The sequence below is a fragment of the Coturnix japonica genome, chromosome 15 (genome assembly GCF_054131305.1).
Source record: "Coturnix japonica strain WE chromosome 15, WE-NBRP24, whole genome shotgun sequence".
NCBI lineage: Eukaryota > Metazoa > Chordata > Aves > Galliformes > Phasianidae > Coturnix > Coturnix japonica.
Genome location: NC_140677.1, coordinates 8,348,264 through 8,366,929, shown reverse-complemented (window position 1 = coordinate 8,366,929; position 18,666 = coordinate 8,348,264). Strand labels below are relative to the sequence as shown.

The following is an 18,666-nucleotide window of genomic DNA, read 5'->3' as shown; positions in this document are numbered from 1 at the left end:
TTAGAAGACAGGGTCCAGACAAATGCCCCACAAGTGTTTATTCTGAGAATCAAGGGAAATAAGCTTTTTGCTGCCTGACAAATATTAGCAGATTATCCACACCAATTAACTGAAATTCAGAGTTCTTTTACAATTCTTCCACTTTTAGTGGAAAGACAACATCAGCATCAACTGCCTGCAAAACAGCACGACTCTTTCATTTCAGTGTGCAAAGGTATCTTAGCCTCCTTGTGACGGACGCTCAGCTTCTAAAAGCTCCTGAAGTCAAAGTAACATTTTTTTCCCCCCATAAACTGTAATAACAATTGCATTATCTGCTGGTTTAGATGAACACTGTGAAGAAGCTGGTAGAAAAAAAACAACCAGATTCATTTCATCATCGAAACAGAGAAACTACTGCCAGTTATCTGGAACATCACAGAAATTCCAGGCTCTCAGCAGCGCCAGGGAGTGTCATTCACCAACAAAAACAATGTGACATCATCACACACTTATCTGCACTCCAGCGATGGGGTCAACTTTGTTTGTACAACAGTTGAGTGTCGTATTATTTGCGTGCATCTTCTGATTCTGCCACTCTAGAACCCATAATCCCTTCACGTGGAAGTGACACAGTTGTCTTGAAAACAAGATCACCACTATCCAACGCTAAGTTTTACTTTTTGAAAGATACTTCTTAAAAAGGACCGCTATGAATTCCTTTGCTGCTCTGCAGGCAGTAGATGCTGCTCTGCTTTCAAAAGCAATGTCCTTAACAGGTGCTGACTGTTGGATTAACTGACCTTGTGGGGAATTGACACAGGCCTTCCTGCTTTCATTCACAGGCTTTTGATCAGAGAATCAGTTTTGGATCATATTAGTTTGAGATTTCAAGCATGGCTCAGCTGATACCCCACTCTAACTTACTGAGGTTATTAACTGAATCCCCCACAAACAGATCTGATTCAACAGCCCTCCCCGTAGAGAAAACATTTACTCTCTTTCTCTTAGAAAGCGAGGACCCACTCACAGCTCTCCCTAAAATGAGTCTACGAAGAAATTTTTAAACATATTCAGAGTATTCACAATTGGCTGCCAATGCCGTGGATATTCAATTGTCTGTTTAGCTTCATTAGAAGCAAGAACAAGTTCTGCTATAACAGACAAGGAGTGATGAAAAGGTAGTCAAGAAGGTTTCCAAGGAAAAAGGCCCTTTAGCTCTATGCTTTAAGAAAGGAAGAGTTTGACAGAGCCAACTTATAACAGCTGAATAAAGGGATTAAAAAAAATATGAGGGTTAATGAGCAGAGTAAATGAAATAGTTCTTATATAGTTATTAGATTGCATGTATGAGGGAATAAAGCTCTGAATACCTGTTTTTGGTCTTTGAGAATAGACAAAATGCCATGGAAGAAAGACACGAGTCCCTTCAATTTAACCTTCAGAACATGAATCATCTAATAGCAGTATATAACAGCAGAACATTCAAGCACGGCTTTGAGCTCATTCACAGTATTCATTTGTTTCTTTGCTTTAGGGAACTGTGTTAGTCTAAACATTTCTTGGGATAACAAATTATCCCAGTTCCATGAAACAAATTGCCTTCAACACTGTTCCTCCTGAAAAGTCTTTAATTTACCTTTTTCTTTCCCTGTCAGGGCTGAGCACTCTGTCATAAGTACAAGCTAATGCTGAAAAGCAGCATATAATCACTAGACATGATATGTAGCCCCAGAAACAAAAGGAGACAAAATCACCACAGTGAAGTACGGTGCTCCAGAGAAATAATCACAGATACACAAAAAATCCCCCAGGTATTATGAATGACAGCATTCAAAAGGAAAAAGAAAGTTTTTAATACTCAAGAAAATCAGAGGAAAAAAGGTAATACAGTTCTGACTTTATGCTTCGCCATTAAGAAAATAATGATTACAAATTGGTTTTATTCCATCCAATTTCCTTCTCTTCTATGCTTGCTAATGTAACCCAAATTCTCTCCCCTCAGATTATTTAAGAACACTAACAAAATCACAGGTTTCCTTAGGAAAGAGGGGGGAAGGAAGAAACGGTTGCTCAAATATTGTAAGAAAGGATGTCAGGAAACCAAGAGCACATGCTGCCAATACACAGCAGATTTCCAAGTTAAGAAGCGTGCAATTCTTGCACCACCATTGCTAGAAAATGGTGTTAACGTGGCACTTATAGAGCTAAAGTAGCTTACAACACCAGTTTTCCAGTTTCCTACTCCGATTTATTTTTACCTTCTCATGCAGAAACAAAATGCATAACACTTCATTTGTAAGGAAATATGCAGGCATACTCTTCATGTAAAAGGAATCTAAAACAGGCTCAGGAGAGACAGGTTTGGGACCAGAATCAGTCTAGCAGGTTAGTATTATCTATCTGGTAAACTATAAGCTTTGTTGTTCTAACATCATTGACACCTCCAGAATTCTTGGGGGAAGGGAAAGGAAAAAAAAGATTTTAACTTTGAAAGCCTGATTTTACTATGTATTGCTTTAGTTATTTTATTTCACAGGGAACAAGACTGCAGGCGTCGTCCTTCTGAAGGGTGCTTCACCTGAAGGCAAACAGTAAGAAGGAGCAGGAAAGCATTTCTAAATCAGTAATTGCTGAGGACCAACAGCAACTGGCAGCTGACTCAGAAGTGCTGACCAGCTACTCTCATTTGTTCTTTTCTTTTGCCTCCCAACCAGCATTCAGAGCTTGAAATGCACATTCTGAAGAAATCAGTCAAGTTTGACAGCTAAGAAAGAGTAAATTATCTCTTTATAGACAGACTGTAGGCTTTAGTCTTCAGGCTTCATGTTTACACTATCTCTGTACAAATCAGGTGTGCAATTAAGAGTCAAGATCTTTCTCTCTCTGATCAATATAAGTTCAAATCTAATTTATAGAAATCAAAATTCATCCCACATGGTTTCCATGTGTTGCAGTTACCTCTGTCCTGCTTTCAGGAGCTGCTCTAGAGAACAATCACTTCTAGACCTGCTTCAAGGTCAGCACATTGCTAATTTCAGCCAAGTATCACCATCTTGCAGCTTAGGAAAACCAGCTTTCCCCTGACCAGTGCTGGGACCAAAGCACACTGACGTGGCAGAAAGAGAACTGCCTATCACTGGTATACACTAGAGTCACCACTTGCACAAAGAGATGAAAAACTTCTCAGAGCTCTTACTGAGCATAATATCATGGAGCTGACTTGGTGTGAGCATCTTCTGCGATGAATTAGTCACTACAAGAGCTGGCAAGTTCATTGTACTTTAATTGCTTGTCACTGCAAAGTTAGGGTTAATACCTGGCGTGACAGCTAATCTGGCTTCTTTGAAAGTCTATGATTATTCTATCAGAACCACAAAGCAAGGTGTTTTTGTTAGAATTACAGAGTTTTAGCACATCTTCCTATCTGTCAGTTAGCATCTCAAACACAGCTGAACCAATTTGTACCATCTATGACTTGTTTCTTTTCTACATATTCCCTTCGTACAGGTGCAATACAACAAGTTTGAACTCAGAATGCACATGAAGCTCAGCTCTGCAAAAAAATGTTTCAATGTCATAAGAAACAACATACAGTATGAGAGATTTTCAGGCCCAAGAATCCGTATGCAGCAACTGTAAACCTTTGAGTCACTTCTGAACAAGGGACACAGAAACATCCTCCAAGCTCCCCAAAACAGTAACACAGCCACAGCTTTTATGTCAAACTGTGCGTTCGGCATTTGCCTTTTCAATCACAGACTTACTTCTCCACTGTGTGACTGTGGAAACCTTTCCTCACCTTTAACGTGGCAGCCAAGCTGGCCATGTGTTCATTCAGAGTGCTCTCCGACTCCTTGTAAGTCAGGCAGGTGAACTGATATTCCTCTGGATCAAAGGCATCTGCTCCCTGCTGCTCCACGTCGTTAGCTACCCCATCATAATAATCCTCAATATCCCCTGGATCCTCATCCTCTTCCTCCTCCTCGCAATTAGGGTCATAATCCTCTTCATTGCTGTCAGAGCCCTGGCTGTTCATGTCCACGGACATCTTAATGCCCTGTCAAACCGCAGACCAGGAAAGCAATTGCAGCGTCTTGTTTTCCTCCACACTTTATCGTTCTTTTGATTTCATCTGAGCTCTGTCTCCTAAGGAGGGAAAAACAATTTTTTTTCTGTTGCCTAAGAAATAATAAGAGGCCACGTCAACATCATACAGGTGACCCAACAGACAGGAAAAGAGCAACCCAAGACCAAAGACTTTGCTGCACAGGTCCCTGGTTTGGATCTACTGTAACAACCCATGTACTTGCAAGGCCAGGGCTGCTCTGACAGATGATGTCTAAAACTTCAGAGAGGGTGTTATTACACGGCTGCATCGCCATCCGTGAGTGTCCCAGGATTTCATCATTTGGAAAGGGGCTCCATAACCTTCACCACATCCCTTTTCAGAAATACATCTAGATTTACAACAGTATGTTTTTACCAACAACCTGAAAAGCATCACCTGCATTTTGTCAGCAGAAAAAAACCAAACACCTTAGCTACGATCACTGGAGCTAGGAAGGAAACCTGTGGTACCCTGTACAAGTCCATATTGCTTCAGAAACACAGAAGTCAGTGGGACTTTGGAAAACATACCAGGCAAATATGCTTTTTTTATGTATCCAATTTAACAGTCTTCAATACTATCTCAAAGAAACAGTGAAAGTAGTTAATCCCCTTAACGGGGTTTTCCTTGACGCGATGTGCCTTGGGTCTTACATCTGAGTGGGGAAGTAAAACAAGTGCTCTCATGTTATTACCTTCTCAGTGTACTTACATATTACCTCCTGAATATAAAAACTGATATACTCAAGTGGTGGCAGCTGCTGCTCAAGAGGAATAGGAACAACCAAACTATTTCTTACAGTTCTCACCTGGAAAATTCACACATTTGACTTTACTTATCTGAACTCCACCAGCAGAAAGTCTGTAACTAAAACAGTAAGAAGTGGAGTTCTGAGAGGGTCAGCAGGTGGAACATTCCTCAGCCTCAGGTTGTGGTCATCTCATATTTAATCACAAACTTCCATTTTACCAATTGATTTAGTTTCTATAGAGAACATATTAAATAAATACAATTAAAACACACTGCTGCAAATAATATGTACAAAGATTTATACATGAAAGTTGTGTTTTCTACAGGCAGCATATGTTCAGTTCCTCTTATATATGTGTGTGTATATATATATATATAAATGGCATTTCACATCATTACGTTGCTAACTCTGATACTTGCACATATACACCCACAGTTTCACAATTTGTAGCTGCCAGGGAAACCATAACGAAGCTTTGACACTCCTGACTTCAGAGCACAGGAAATCTCTACCATGACATTTCATTACTTTTCCTCAACTCATTTGTTTTCTGGTTGCACTAAACTGAGCAGGCAGCACAAATAAACCATGAAGAGATGCGATGTACCTTCAGTCTGAGAAGCTGCAGTGACTTCAGCAGACGCAAACCTCCCCCATTGAGAGAGGCTGAAGGCCAGGAGCTAATTATATTATCCCAAGAATTCTGGTTCCAATTCCTTTGCCTCTTGATTTCTGAGCTGTTCACAACGTAACATACAGATAATTTATATCGCTGCCTCCTGCAGAAGCCCAAAGGAGCAGAGACACTGTCTCTCCATATTGGAAAGCCTGAGATGTGAAATCTGATTCTGCAGACACAGTGCAAACCTGTACTGCCCCTCTGTCCATCTTGCTCAGGGTTCACAGTTCAGCTCTGGGTTTAACCTGCATCAACACAGACATCTTGCATAAAAGATGTAATGGATCTTTGCTGTTAAATTCTATGTTAAAAGAGTTACTCGTATGAGAAGCTAAAGCCACTCTCCTACAGAGGTAACAGTAGCTAAACGTGTGAAAGTTCTGCTCAGCAAACCTCAGAGCATCACAAAGTCCAAACTCCTTTCTCCGGTCAGAAAAGTCAGACTTGATCAGATCGTCCCACACTTCAGACACGGATGAAAACCACATTTATACCACAGCCCTCAGTATAACACAATATATCTCAGAGCAACGAGGTGCCTTTGTAACACAAGGGGCCTGCAAGCACCTGAGCAGTTACACACCAGCCCCGGAGGGGAGGCACAAGCAGAGTCTTTTCTCTGTGCCACCAACATTTACTCCAACTGTTTGCATGGGTAAATGAGACACGTCATGCAGAAAACAGCCTGCGGGCTGGACGTCTTTTGTGAGCCCTGTCACAACATTCTGGGAAATAGTTCACTTCCAGCATAACTTACTGACAGACGGATGCGTGTGAATGACAGAAGACGACTAAAGCTTCTGTGGAGAAAACAAAGCAAAGCAAACAAGCAGCGTAACTCGCCCCACTCACATAACGCTCAGCCTGACGCCCTCAGATCCAAACATAAGCTCTCTGAATACAAACTAAGACGAGACACGGCTAATACTGACAGCACTAGTTTTGAAGACAGTAAATAAGGTAAACTCAAAAGAGAGGGTTGAAAGAACAAAGAGGATTTGGAGTAATCTAATTAATATCATAATCCTAAAGATCAGATTATAAAATTTTAAATGATATTTGGGTTACTTTCCTATCAGAACAAGAGGTCCTAACTTTGTCACCTCTGTCCAAAGCACTCCTCATCCTCCTGAACACTAATGTAATCACCCAACCTCCCCTTGCTTTGCTCCACAGCCCCACTCAGCACCTATCAGCCCCGATGGGGTGTCCCTTGCTGAGTTCTGATTTGAAACATGCTTCTTCTTTAGCAAGATCTCTAGAAATAAACACTTTTAGCTGTACTACCAGCAGTCTCTAAGATCTCCTCTACTGGGCAGTGAATTACCACATCCCACTGCGCATCTCACCTCACTGCATCACTCTTCTCTGATTTACACCCTCTGTATCTGCTGCTGTGGGGCTCCTCTAACAAGTCCTTTGGAAGATGTTCCTCTCCTGCTACTTTTTCCTGTAGCTATTTCACAAAATCCACGTATTTCTGTGGATACGTCTTCTCTCATTTCTTCAATGATTCTGAAGCAAGCTGAGAGCCATCCTGCTCTGCCTCTGTGTAACTTCACCTCCTTTCCTCCGAACCCTGCACAGCCCCAGCTGCAAACTGCCCCCCATGTTAATCACACACCCATGTTAATGTCTGTGTTACCCCAGCCCATAATCCCGGGATCATGTTCAGCTGCTCCCTCACACACACAGCGGGTACATCTCTCTGCTTCCTTCTCCGCTGAGATTGCCGATGGGATTTTCTCACCCCAGGGGTGACAAAGCCGGACAGCAGCGCGCAGCCCATTCGTACAGCGGATAGCGAGGATCTCATCGCAGCCACATCGCACCCCCCGGGGACCCGCCCGCTCCCCCCACGGCCCAGGCTTTGTTCGTTCCCCCGCTCTGCCCAAACGCGAGAGCTTCACTCCTCGGCCTCCCATCACTTGCACCAAGTTCCCTCGCGCGTGCCCACACGAGCCTCCCTCCGTCCCCGCTGCCCCTATGAAGGCACACGGCGCAGTTTGAGCCTCCCCAGCCCTTTGTAGGTGCGGGCACAGCCCCGTACAGCCCCGCACGCTGCTGACGGGGGCGGCGCGGCCATCCCTCCCCAGGCCCGCGGTGCGCCCCGGGGCAGCGCCGAGGCACAGCCCCCCGCGGCGGGCAGGCCGTGCGGCACACAACAATACAGCGGACACACACACACACACACATAACGGGTGGCTCGGCAGCCCCGCACTTACCGGCGGCTCCGCGGGCGGGGGCTGCAGGGAGCGGCTCCCCGAGCGGCTCCCCGAGCTCCTCCTGCCGGGCCGCCGCTGCCTGCGCTCCGGAAGCCCCAACCTCCGCGCTCCGTCACTTCCTGCGGGCCGGGCCGCACCATGGCTGTGTGCCGCGGGAGGGGGCGCGGCGGAGCAGCCGGGCGGGACAGCGGGATGGAGCCGGGGCTGCAGCTGGGCGGCCTCGCTGGTCATTGACACCGGGCGGCCCCGTGATGGCGGGGCTGGATGTGACGCCCGCACTCACTGCCCGGCCCGGTTCCGCCCCGCTCCGTCCCGCCCCGCTCCCCCCGCCCCGTGGTGCGGCCCGTTCCCTCCTGTGCTGAAGGTCGCAGGTTGAAGGGGCGGCGCTCGCTCGGCGGGGACGCGGCGCCCCGGTTGTGTGCGGCGCCCGTGGGCCGGCAGCATGGCGGGACAACCGCAGCCCATCAGCCCCGTGAAGAACTTCTTCGCCGGCGGGTTCGGCGGGGTGTGCCTGGTGTTCGTGGGGCACCCGCTGGACACCATCAAGGTGAGACGGTGCCGCGGGACCGGGAGGGGAGCGGGGAACTACATTTCCCAGCGGGCACGGCGCGGGGGGACTACGCTTCCCGACGGCAGCTGCGGGGCAGCCGGGGACTACAAGTTGCGGGGGGACTGAGCGGGCCGTGAGCGCCCCCTGGCGGCTGGAGGACCCGCAGTCACAGCTCAGCGTGGCTGAAACGCGGCGTTAAGAACGGAGCGTTAATCCCAGCAGTTAATGAATGAATACATTCGCTGTTAAATAAGTTAACACTCATTCACACAGTATCACAGTGTTGTGCGGGTTGGAAGGGATCTTAGAGATCATCGAGTCCAACCCCCGGGATTCGAGCCCTCTGTGTAGCAGAGCGGCACTTCTACCACTTGCGCCACAGGGGGGATTCGAACAGGGGGCTCCAGTGTTGCAAGGCGGCGTCCTTAACCACTGCGCCACCGGGGCACACTTGGCTTTGCCTTGATTCTTCAGAGCATAAACGATGTTACCGCTTTACAGACATCACACAGTCAACGTGTGTTGCCCAGCGGTCGCGTTGAAGTGCTCTCCCAATCAAAGCTGGAGCAGTAATACTCAATAAAGCGATGCCTTTCTATCCCCTGCCATCAGGTCAGACTGCAGACCCAGCCCCGGCCGCAGCCCGGTCAGCCACCGCTCTATTCTGGGACCTTTGACTGCTTCAGGAAGACTCTGACTGGAGAGGTACCGCTGCCATTTGCACCAATGCCAAAAGCGTCAGTTCTGTACGTCACAGCAATGCAATGGGCTGCGAGTGCCCCCCCAGATACCAAGGGCCTGCCCAGGTTATCGCTTGGATTGACTCTAGTGAAAACGTTTCCATCACTTTACACAGCTTGAAGGGAGGTCTCATTGTGGATACTTAGTTCCAGACCTCTCCTGTGGTTCAAAATATCACCGTGTTAATGTCTATAGAGTTCAGGGCTAGACTTAATATTGCCTTATTGTAGGCATTGGGCTCATGCTGTATTTGGAGTTGGCAGTGGAAGTTCTAAAATAGGCAGCGAGTTCTGTTGGTTGAAGCCATGCTTTTACTTCCTTCTGTGAGGTATTGTGCCATCTGTGAGGAGGCAGAGCAGCGTTCGTTTGGGTTAACAGATACATGTATGTGTATTTATAGTGGAGCATTTACAGTAGGCTTGCATAGTCTTCAAAAGGTAGTCTGAGTTGAATTGGTTGTATCATGTGATTGAACCGTAGTCTGTTTTGTTTTTAGAAAGGCAGCCTTGGTTTAAAGGCATGAAGTGACATGGAGTGCACTGAACTGCTTCCTAAGATTTTTCAGCAGCTATTTACCATTGGGAAATATTGACTTTAAAGGCCTGGTGTTCATTTACTCGTGTTAAGTGTGATTTCTGACTGTCGGATCTTGTTAGATAACTCTCCACAAAATGAGCAATCTGGCTCATAGCTGAAATCTACTTGTGTGGCGGTATTTCGTAGGTTGTTATATAACCAAAACAAGCCTCACTTCCGTGGTCTCTCCCACAAAGCACTGAGATGCTTTTCTAGCTCTGAATTCCACACAGTTTTTAACACCCCTGCTGAAGCACGGACGTCAGAGCTGAGCTGTAATAATAGCCTTCTGATGTCGAGTTCAGTCGAGTAAAGCTGCCTCTCTACTCCTACTCAGTGCTCATCTGTTTCTGTATGGAAAACTGCTGAACCTCTGTGCCTTTTGTTTCCAGTTGTTCATGGGAAGACTGAGCAGGAATCTTTGTCAGCCAGGCTGGATTTCACTGCACAGTCAGCTTTGTCTCTACACATACAAACACCCTTTGGGACGTAGTGACTTATTTTGGGGAGGGGAGAGGATGAATGGATGGATCAGCAAATATTTAACTTGTGCACGTAGCCTTTATCTAGAAAGATAAGTCTTTTTTTATAAGAAAAACATTCGGTTCAAAGGTAAGATAGATGAAGTAAACATCGCTGCTGGGATCTGCATTGGAGTTTTTCTGTATGTGTAGCCTGGTAAAGAGAAACATCAAGGATGTAAATGTTTATGGTGAAAACATTTTGACTTATGGAAGGAAGAGAAAAATAGTTTGCTCTTGAACTCATTCTAAATTGAATTTGTGTGGGGAGTGAAGCAGTTTGCGTCAATGTCCCTGGCTCTTCCCTTACCGTGAATTTGATCCAGCATTCTCAGGCTCAGCAATGGGAGTTCTCACTACTGCATTTGATGTCTTACTGATTGAGCACATCTGCATTTTTTTGTATGGAACTGAAAGGGAGGAGTTTCAACACAAACCAGTAGGACTGTCATTCAGGTGGGTTTTAACTGCATTTCCTTGTACTGGAGATGTAAGTACAGGATGAGTAGTATTGGAACAGAAAGGTGTTAAAGATAACAGTATCTTCTGGGAAGGATGGTTTTCCTCTGAAACAGCTAAGCAGGTATAGTCATAAATAAGCAATAGACCCCGTTACTATTCTGATCAGTATGACTGACTTGCTGATACTATCCTATACTGTGGCATTTTGCTTTTTGGCAAACTGAAAGGTGCACAAGGGTTATGCAAAAACAAGTAATTCTTGCAATGTTTCCTGCAGGGAGTCCGAGGCTTGTACAAAGGAATGGCAGCCCCTATTATCGGGGTGACACCCATGTTTGCCGTGTGCTTCTTTGGATTTGGCTTGGGAAAAAGACTCCAACAGAAAAATCCTGACGACGTTTTGACGTGAGTTCCTGAGTTAAGCGGACAGTTGGGAAAGGCACCGTAAGGTTCCTGCAGCTTCCTGTATTGTTGTGCTTTGATTTGTGGTGTAAATTTGTCTTTTCTCCTAGGCTATAAATATAGTTCTAAAAACTAATACACTCATGTGTTTTAATGCTTCTGGAAGCGTGGGACTGATGGCATGGGCTAAAAACAGACACCAAGTGGGCAGGTGCCATGCAGTTCCCCTTCTACGTAAGAAAGAGCCATTAAGGAACAATTCCATTTTAGCTGAGTACAGCGTGAGTTATATAACAGTTGCCTTCGAACACTCACTATTAATGGAAGCTATGGAATAAATAAATTCATGGTCAGGCAGTCTTGACAAAATTGACATTCATGAATCCCAGTCCTTTTCCCTGCTGGTTTTGACTTTTCTATGTCTTTAGTTTAGGGTAAAACAGTAGCCATAGAAATGCATTTCTGAAAAGCAGTGTTTATGGGCAGCCCTCCTCTTAGGCACATCTGAGAGAAGGGAAGCTGAGAAAACTTCATATCGCTCTTTCCAGGTGAACTTAGTGCTCCCTTAACTCCTTTGCTGTATTGTGATTTATAGCTCCCCAGAATAGAACTGTAGCTTAGCAACATTTTATTCTATTATTTGTGCAATACGTAGGAGCTCTGTCAGAAAGCAGGAGTTCAGTGTGTTGAGCCAAGTGTGGCACAGTGGGGTGGAATGGTTTCTGTTGGAGCCTTGACTGGGCCAGGGCTGTTGCTGGGTGCACCTGGCTTTGCAGCTCAAGCTGCTGCAGTGGTGAGGAGTGAGCTCCCTCCACCTCTGTCACCCTGAGGGAAGCAGGGCAGGGGTGCTTGGTGCTGCTTGCTCTCCTTGCTGTCTGGTTTACCAACTTTGCAGACAAGGCTGAAGGGTAAAACCGGGGGTGTGGGTAAGGAACTGAGAATACAGGGAGACAAAGGGGCTGTGGGCTTACTGCCAGCAGCCCAACCATTGCTAGAGCTTTGTGTTTTGTACACGCTGTATCAAAGGGAAGTTTTAACGGAGAAGGTGGAGAAATGCAGCATAGTCTTTGGACTGTTCATGTAGAACTCTTCCCAGGCAGAGCAGTGGGAGAGAAAGGACAAAGATTAAAAAATAAAAGGTAGATCTGTCATTGTGTACAACTGTGCTGCACCTTTGGTGCTGCCTTTACACAGTGAGATACTGCACACCAAGGATAGCCAGGCCAAACAGAAAAGTCAGGCTCTTAGCACTGTGGTTATGGACTGAAGCAGGCAGGACGGCAGCCCTGATTTTGAAGGGAGGTTTTGGAAGGAAGGAGATTGAAAAAACCTGATGAGCCTGTTCTGTCTTTTCTAGGGCTGGATAATCTCGAGGTGAGTTAGAAAACTCACAGCTTAGTCTGAGCAGGAGGTATGTGTAGCATGGCAGGTGAAGGTCTGAAAGGTCTGGAAGATGGGAGTGAAGAAAATTTAATGGGAATTTAGGAGTAAAGGAAGTTGTAAGGTTTGGAAGGCCTGAACAGAATGCCATAAAATAATAAATGTGGAAGCTGAGATCATTAAGCAGAATGTGGGAGACTGTAAGAAGAAGAGAGTATTGAGAATAAAAATCGACGGAGAACACTGTAGCAAAAATTGCAAGTGCAAGGAGGAGTATTAGCAAATACAGTAGATGTGCAGATCTGAATTAATGGTTGCTGTGGGAACCAGGGCTTTGAATCTCAGAGACCTTAAATGTTTAGGTCTGTTTATGCACTGATGAGGCGCTTCTGCACTGATCAAAAGCAGTAGATGCATGTCTATCTAGTTCCACTACCAGCCTTGTGTAAAGCAGGATAACTGTGATTCAGGGGTCTTTCTGCCCTTTGTTTCCTATGTACTGTGTTGTGTTAGAGTCTCACTTCTGTTTCTCCTGCACAGATATCCTCAGCTGTTTGCAGCTGGCATGTTGTCAGGAGTGTTCACAACAGCAATCATGGCTCCAGGAGAGAGAATCAAGTGCCTTTTACAGGTAAGGCATTGGATGTGGTGACAGGAATTTAATTTTAGTGGTCTTTCTTGAGGAGAGTATTTCAGAATCCACAGAATGTGTCTTTAATGTTTGGGTGACTGCTGGCTCTGCACCTCGTGAGGGATTTTTAAAAGATTCGAGGAAAACGTAAGCCTGAACAAATGAAATACCATCTTCAGCACAGATGAGAAGGTTTGTTTATGTCAGGCTCTCTTGAACTCCATTAGCATGGTGATGGGCGTTCGCATTCATTCTGACAGATGTGATGTTATCATGAAAGTTTTATACGCAAACAAATTGTTTGAACGTTACTAAATTATTTAAAGGCTAATTTTTGTCTGTGTGAGTGTGAGATTAACTAACTGTCTTCAGTTGCTTCAAACTTAGAGTGGTGAGAAATAAGGGAGAATGTAGCTACTGCATGGAACAGTAAACATATCCTCAGCTTGAATGAGAGAGTGCTTTTTGAGGAAGTGATGTGGAGGCTTCATATGTAGGAGTGCTTGAAGAATGAGTACATTTTCTCTCTGGAAACATGCACGTGGCTTTCTAATTATTAGCTGAATGATTGTTCACCGGCCAGAAACCTTCACAAGCCAGAAATTGTCACTTTAATCCTTCAGATCCAGGCAGCTACAGGTGAAACTAAATACAGTGGCTCTTTGGACTGTGCAAAACAGCTGTACCGCGAGGCTGGGATTCGCGGCGTGTACAAGGGGACAGTACTCACCCTCATGAGAGGTAACTGATGGAAACGTTCTGATTCTGCTTCAGCTTGAGGTACTTGAAGATAAGAAGCCTGACATAGGCCCTGCTGTCACTTAAGCCAGTTGGAGATGCTTTCTGTCACTTTTATCCTTTTTTGCAGTCCGCAGTTACTCCAATACCTCAAAGGGACTGAGAAATAAACATGAGATTTTCAGTGAGTGAGGAAGAGATTAAATGACAAAGATCAGAGGGATGCAGGAAGTAATTAAGATCTGAGAAGCCAAGAGGAATTAAGGCCCTGAGGAGCTGAGAACAAAAAGAAAATGCAGAAGTTTTTTCTTCCTTCCTTGGGAGAAGGACAGTGACTTCTGTCTGTGACTGTTGAATAATGCTGATTGATTTAAAAGACACCATGGTAGCAGTTTGCTTTTAACCTCTTGAGTGTGGGTTAGACTTTTAGACTGGGATGTGGTGACCCCTCTAATAAAAAAAAACAGCCAGAAAGTAGCTGTGCCAGGCAGTGATTCTTAGGGCACTTTTCTCCTGTTGAACAAGGTTAGACTGTTTCCTGTATTGGGGCGGTGCTTTCCAAGTACAAGGTGAAATTTCTGTGTTTTGTTATCTCAGTTTAGGAACTTGTTCTGTCATCTGCTTCTCATAATTTTAGGAAAGCTAGTCGCTCTGTCAGGGTACATAGCCTGAGACTAGTTGCCAGTTTAGGTATGAGCTAAGGATGGGCTATGGAAGTACCTTAAAACAAAGCAAAATCAAACCCATCAAGAACCAAAACACCTGTCTTCATTAGAAAAACGAATGTGCTAAACTGCTGAAGTTTCTGAACTGATCTAGTCTGCTGCAGAGCAGTTAAGAAAGCTGGGAGCTCATGGATTAATGGCCAAGTTACAATCTGATTTGAAGGGCTGCTGACAGAACAGGTATTTTCCCAGTTCTTGCCTTTTAGCACCTGCTCTCTCTGGGGAAGTTCAGGTTCCTCTGTCTAGAATGACAGTATTTTTTTGTTTTAGAGAATGCTCAGGAGAGCAGTCTGGATGTATTCAGTGCTGTTGCTGAGCTGGCATAGGGCTCCTGTGTCTCTAGGCTTCATTTTGTTTTCCACCACTCACAGATTTTGTTGTTTATCCTCTAGATGTCCCAGCCAGTGGAATGTACTTCATGACGTACGAATGGCTGAAGAACATTCTGACCCCTGAGGGAAAGAGGTTAGTGAAATCCTAAAGTCATTGTTTCCTGGACTTGCTATTTAATTTTCCTAGTTAAGAAGAGATTTAGAGCAGCATCAATAACAAAAATCGAGTCACTCTCTGTGATTAAAGCTGCCTTGGTCTGGAGTTAACAGACAGAATGATATTCTGAGTTTTGCTCAGAATTTTAGCCATGGATTTTATTAGCCAAGTAAAGAATACTTGGAGTAGATTTGTTTGCTCTTCCATCCCTCTGTGAGTGCAGAAGTCTGTTCTGTCTTTTGTTTTGTGTCCTGTTCCTGCCTTCACCACCACGGCAGCGCATTTTGTTCATGCTGCTGAATGAAAGGATTCAAACTTCTGGGCTGGAGTTGGCACGTTTTGCACAGAGTGCTCTAATTCCTGGTCATCTTGCTCATATTACTGTATTGTTGTCTGCCTGCAGTGTTGTTCAGCCTTCTGACTATCAGCCAGGCTTGCTGGTTGTCACTTTAGTCAAAATATGCATTTGTTTTTTTTCCTTCTTTTTTTTTCTCCTCTCTCCTCCATTTTCCACCCACCCCAATCCTGGCACAGTGTGAGTGACCTCAGTGTGCCGAGGATTCTCTTTGCTGGGGGCTTGGCTGGAATCTTCAACTGGGCGGTTGCCATTCCACCAGATGTGCTGAAATCACGTTTCCAGACGGGTGAGTAGCATGCCAGATTGTCATGGCCACGCTCAGCACAGTGCCCCTGGGAATGGGGTGGGCAGTGATGGAAGATGCCATTCGAGCATCTTCTTTGGTGGGAGGTAGCTTATCTTAAGTGCTGCTTGAGACAAATACACAAAACAAAACAAGTGTGTTTCTAGCTTTTTAGTTGGTTTCCTTGCAAACTGTTGTCGTGTTGTGACTGTTTTATTACAAATGTAAGTCTTCGAAGGGCTTTGCTATTTCACTTCAGACATAGTTGTGTAAATCCTAGTCTGTACTGTCTAACTGTGTCTGCCTTGCTGAGAGTATTGCTTTTGGACTAACAGATCTGCTCTTAGGCATCAGTGGCTTAGTTATAGCAACGATGGCCCCAGGCCTTCTGGGAGAGCTGTCCTCAACAGTGAAAGCTCAGAGATCCAATCCCAACAAAAGCTGTTCTTACTTTCTTTTATTCTTCTCCCCCTCCACCCAAGATGTCTTCATGTAGTTTTTTTTTGAGTTGATGGTGAGCACTCAGCTTCTGTTTACTGAGCTGGTGATTTGGTTTGTTTGCTTTTGACTGAAAAAGGTCATTTTCCCAAGCAGATGTTTGCACAAAATAGCTTCAAGCAGTGCTTGGATTCTGATGTTGTTTAGAAGATCTAGGAGTATGAACCTGATGAAAATCCTGGGCTATCACTTATGCCTTTAGTATTTGTGACTGCTGTGTGTCTTAGTTAATGTGTTTTGTATTGTTTGCAGCTCCTCCAGGAAAATACCCAAATGGCTTTAGGGATGTGCTGAGAGAACTTATCAGAGAGGAAGGAGTTGCATCTCTCTACAAGGGCTTCACAGCTGTCATGATCAGGGCGTTTCCTGCTAATGCGGTGAGTAAACTGCACTTCCAGATGGGTTTGGGGGACATTGCCACCCATAGTGAATGTTTGTAGTTTGCAGAGGAGATGACAAGCTGCTTATTGTTTTAGCATCTCAGATTCTTATAACTGTAGGTTCTATTGGCTTTTGATATCCTGGTTCAAAAATGTACCTTAGTGCAGGGGGAACACCAACTGAATCCTCCTTCTAAGCTGTGCATTAAAGCGCAGTATTTCTGTCTGCTTGTATGTCCACCAGTAGAGTACAGAAATGCGTGGATAAATTTGGTCTGGCTTCTCCTTCAATAAATAATGAACCTAGAGGATTAGATGTTCTGCCTATATATGAAGAGATGTAGTAGAATTCTTGCATCTGGTGCAAGACCTTTTTTTGCTCACTTCACATCAGCCATACCAGGTGTTTATACTGTTGCATTCTAAAGCCTTGTTTGGAATAGGTTATAAGAATCCTTATTTGTTCTGTCCGTTCTCTTTTCCAGGCGTGTTTTCTTGGTTTTGAAGTTGCTATGAAGTTTCTTAATTGGATTGTACCAGGTCTATGAAGATCACAAAGTCTCTGGAAATTAGAGTGGGAAAAGCGTGCAAGTCTGCCTCAAAGGAATAAATGAATGATCACTTGAAGTTTCAGGAATGATTGCTTGCCTTAATACCTTTTTGCCTTCCTCACATTCTTTAGGTGGTGCTATGTGCCATTCAGAAATATAAGGTGAGACTCTGAAATAGAGTTGATGAAGAGCTAGAGGTGATAACACCTGTATTCTGAGCCAATGTACCACAGCAGTAATGCTGTTAACACACACTACACTCACTACCTTAAGTACTTCCTTATGGAAGAAGGGGAGACATCCAAAATAAATTCTTTGTTTACTGAAGAGACATGTAGCTATTAATGCTGAATTGCTTGAAATAATTGTTAGGCAGTGTGTACTTGACTCAGTGCCTAAATTAGCAGCTGCACATACTAGTATCTACAAGCAGTGTCAAGTAGTGTTCTCATTTTATGCAGTATTTTCAGCTGTGGATGTTTGCATGATGACAGCCATTTTAATGTTATATGCATATGATGCAGCAAATAAGGAACAAAGCAGGTGAGGTTAGAGTTATCTTTTGGTGGGTTGATAGGTATTACAGATACTTAACAGGATATTATGCACTGATTTTTCTCTATAGAACTAGGGAAGAATGAATTAAGCTTAGACACTTACTATAAACTTGAGTAAGGTAGCCAGTGGGGAAACGTGTTTGATTCACCTGAACTCTTCTCTGAAACCCTTTTGTCACTTTCTTTTCCACTGAATATATCCCAGATGTGGTTTCACAAGTACAGCATGATTCATAGCAGCCCATGATTCATCAAATGCTGCATCCTGGAGGTTCGATCCCTCACCTAAGAAATTTTAACAGGACTTCCAGGAACAAAATTAGTCTGACACAAAGGGGAAATATGAAGGTGACACTGGCTCTGCAATCTCATCTAACTTTATTCTAACTTCTGTTCCTCAGTTTTCTTGTAATGTTATTGAACGTTATCACATTTTACTTTGAGAAATTACTAATGCTAAGAGGCAAAAAAGCACCTTTATTAGCTCCTGATTTTGTTGCAGTGTTACCAGAACTCAATAAAGCTGGCTGCTGCTTGGCTTGAATGTGTGCTTCTGTTTATTTTTGTCAGGTTGTGCATGGTTTGTTTGGCAAAAATGTTCCAGTTCTTAATTCCCAGATGTTAATGGGACATCTAAGGCTGTACCTTACTGCTTTTAATGCTTAACTGCTCACCTTTTAGCTTTTGGGTTTTTGGCTCTTTAACATGAGGCTGGAAAATGAATGTTTTGCACTTAGCACAACTCGAAAGGCAAACATGAGGTGCTGTTACAGCTGAAACTCTTCAACTATAAAGTCAGATGCTAAATAAAACCTCTTGTCTGTGTAAAGGATTTGATGTTTTTCAGGAAAAGGCCCAAACATGGATGCAGGGCAGCTTAGGGAGAGAATCTGTACTGTTGCCACACAGAAAAGGCGGCTGAGAGGTTGTTCTTGATTTGCTGTGGCCTACTGGTCGATGCTGTAAAGAAACAATCTCACCTCAGCTTTCAACAAATGGAGATCCTGAATACTCCCCACCCAGTGCTGCTTCAGAAGCCTTGAATCATGTTCTGCCTCTTATATTCTTTGGAAGGGAGT

General features: G+C 44.4%; 2 protein-coding genes across 6 annotated transcripts in view; one reads left to right on the top strand and one right to left on the bottom strand.

The window, feature by feature from the left end:
• Positions 1-8,092, bottom strand: part of ARIH2 (ariadne RBR E3 ubiquitin protein ligase 2) — a 28,207-nt gene extending 20,115 nt beyond the window's left edge. For 3 of the 4 annotated variants that reach the window (XM_015875271.3, XM_085516755.1, XM_085516756.1), the window contains exons 1-2: positions 7,746-7,833; positions 3,782-4,128 (exon numbers count right to left, since the gene is read on the bottom strand). In XM_015875271.3, coding sequence (XP_015730757.2) covers positions 3,782-4,030 — 249 coding nt within the window. In that variant the 5' untranslated portion in view covers positions 4,031-4,128; positions 7,746-7,833. Of the gene's footprint in view, positions 1-3,781; positions 4,129-7,745 lie in introns of all 4 variants that reach the window. The other variant, XM_015875272.3, reaches the window with a different exon arrangement.
• Positions 8,093-8,130: 38 nt separating this feature from the next.
• On the top strand, positions 8,131-18,131 carry SLC25A20 (solute carrier family 25 member 20). Of its 2 annotated transcripts, XM_015875273.3 has the most exons (9): positions 8,131-8,292; positions 8,908-9,000; positions 10,873-11,000; positions 12,918-13,008; positions 13,632-13,749; positions 14,864-14,936; positions 15,495-15,604; positions 16,352-16,476; positions 16,965-18,131. In XM_015875273.3, the coding sequence occupies exons 1-9, from the start codon at positions 8,188-8,190 to the stop codon at positions 17,025-17,027; spliced, it is 906 nt and encodes a 301-aa protein (XP_015730759.1). In that variant the 5' UTR covers positions 8,131-8,187; the 3' UTR covers positions 17,028-18,131. The 2 variants fall into 2 exon arrangements, with proteins under 2 accessions (XP_015730759.1, XP_085372885.1); XM_085516759.1 differs by lacking the exons at positions 8,131-8,292; positions 8,908-9,000 and adding an exon at positions 9,904-10,589.
• Positions 18,132-18,666: the final 535 nt, after the last annotated feature.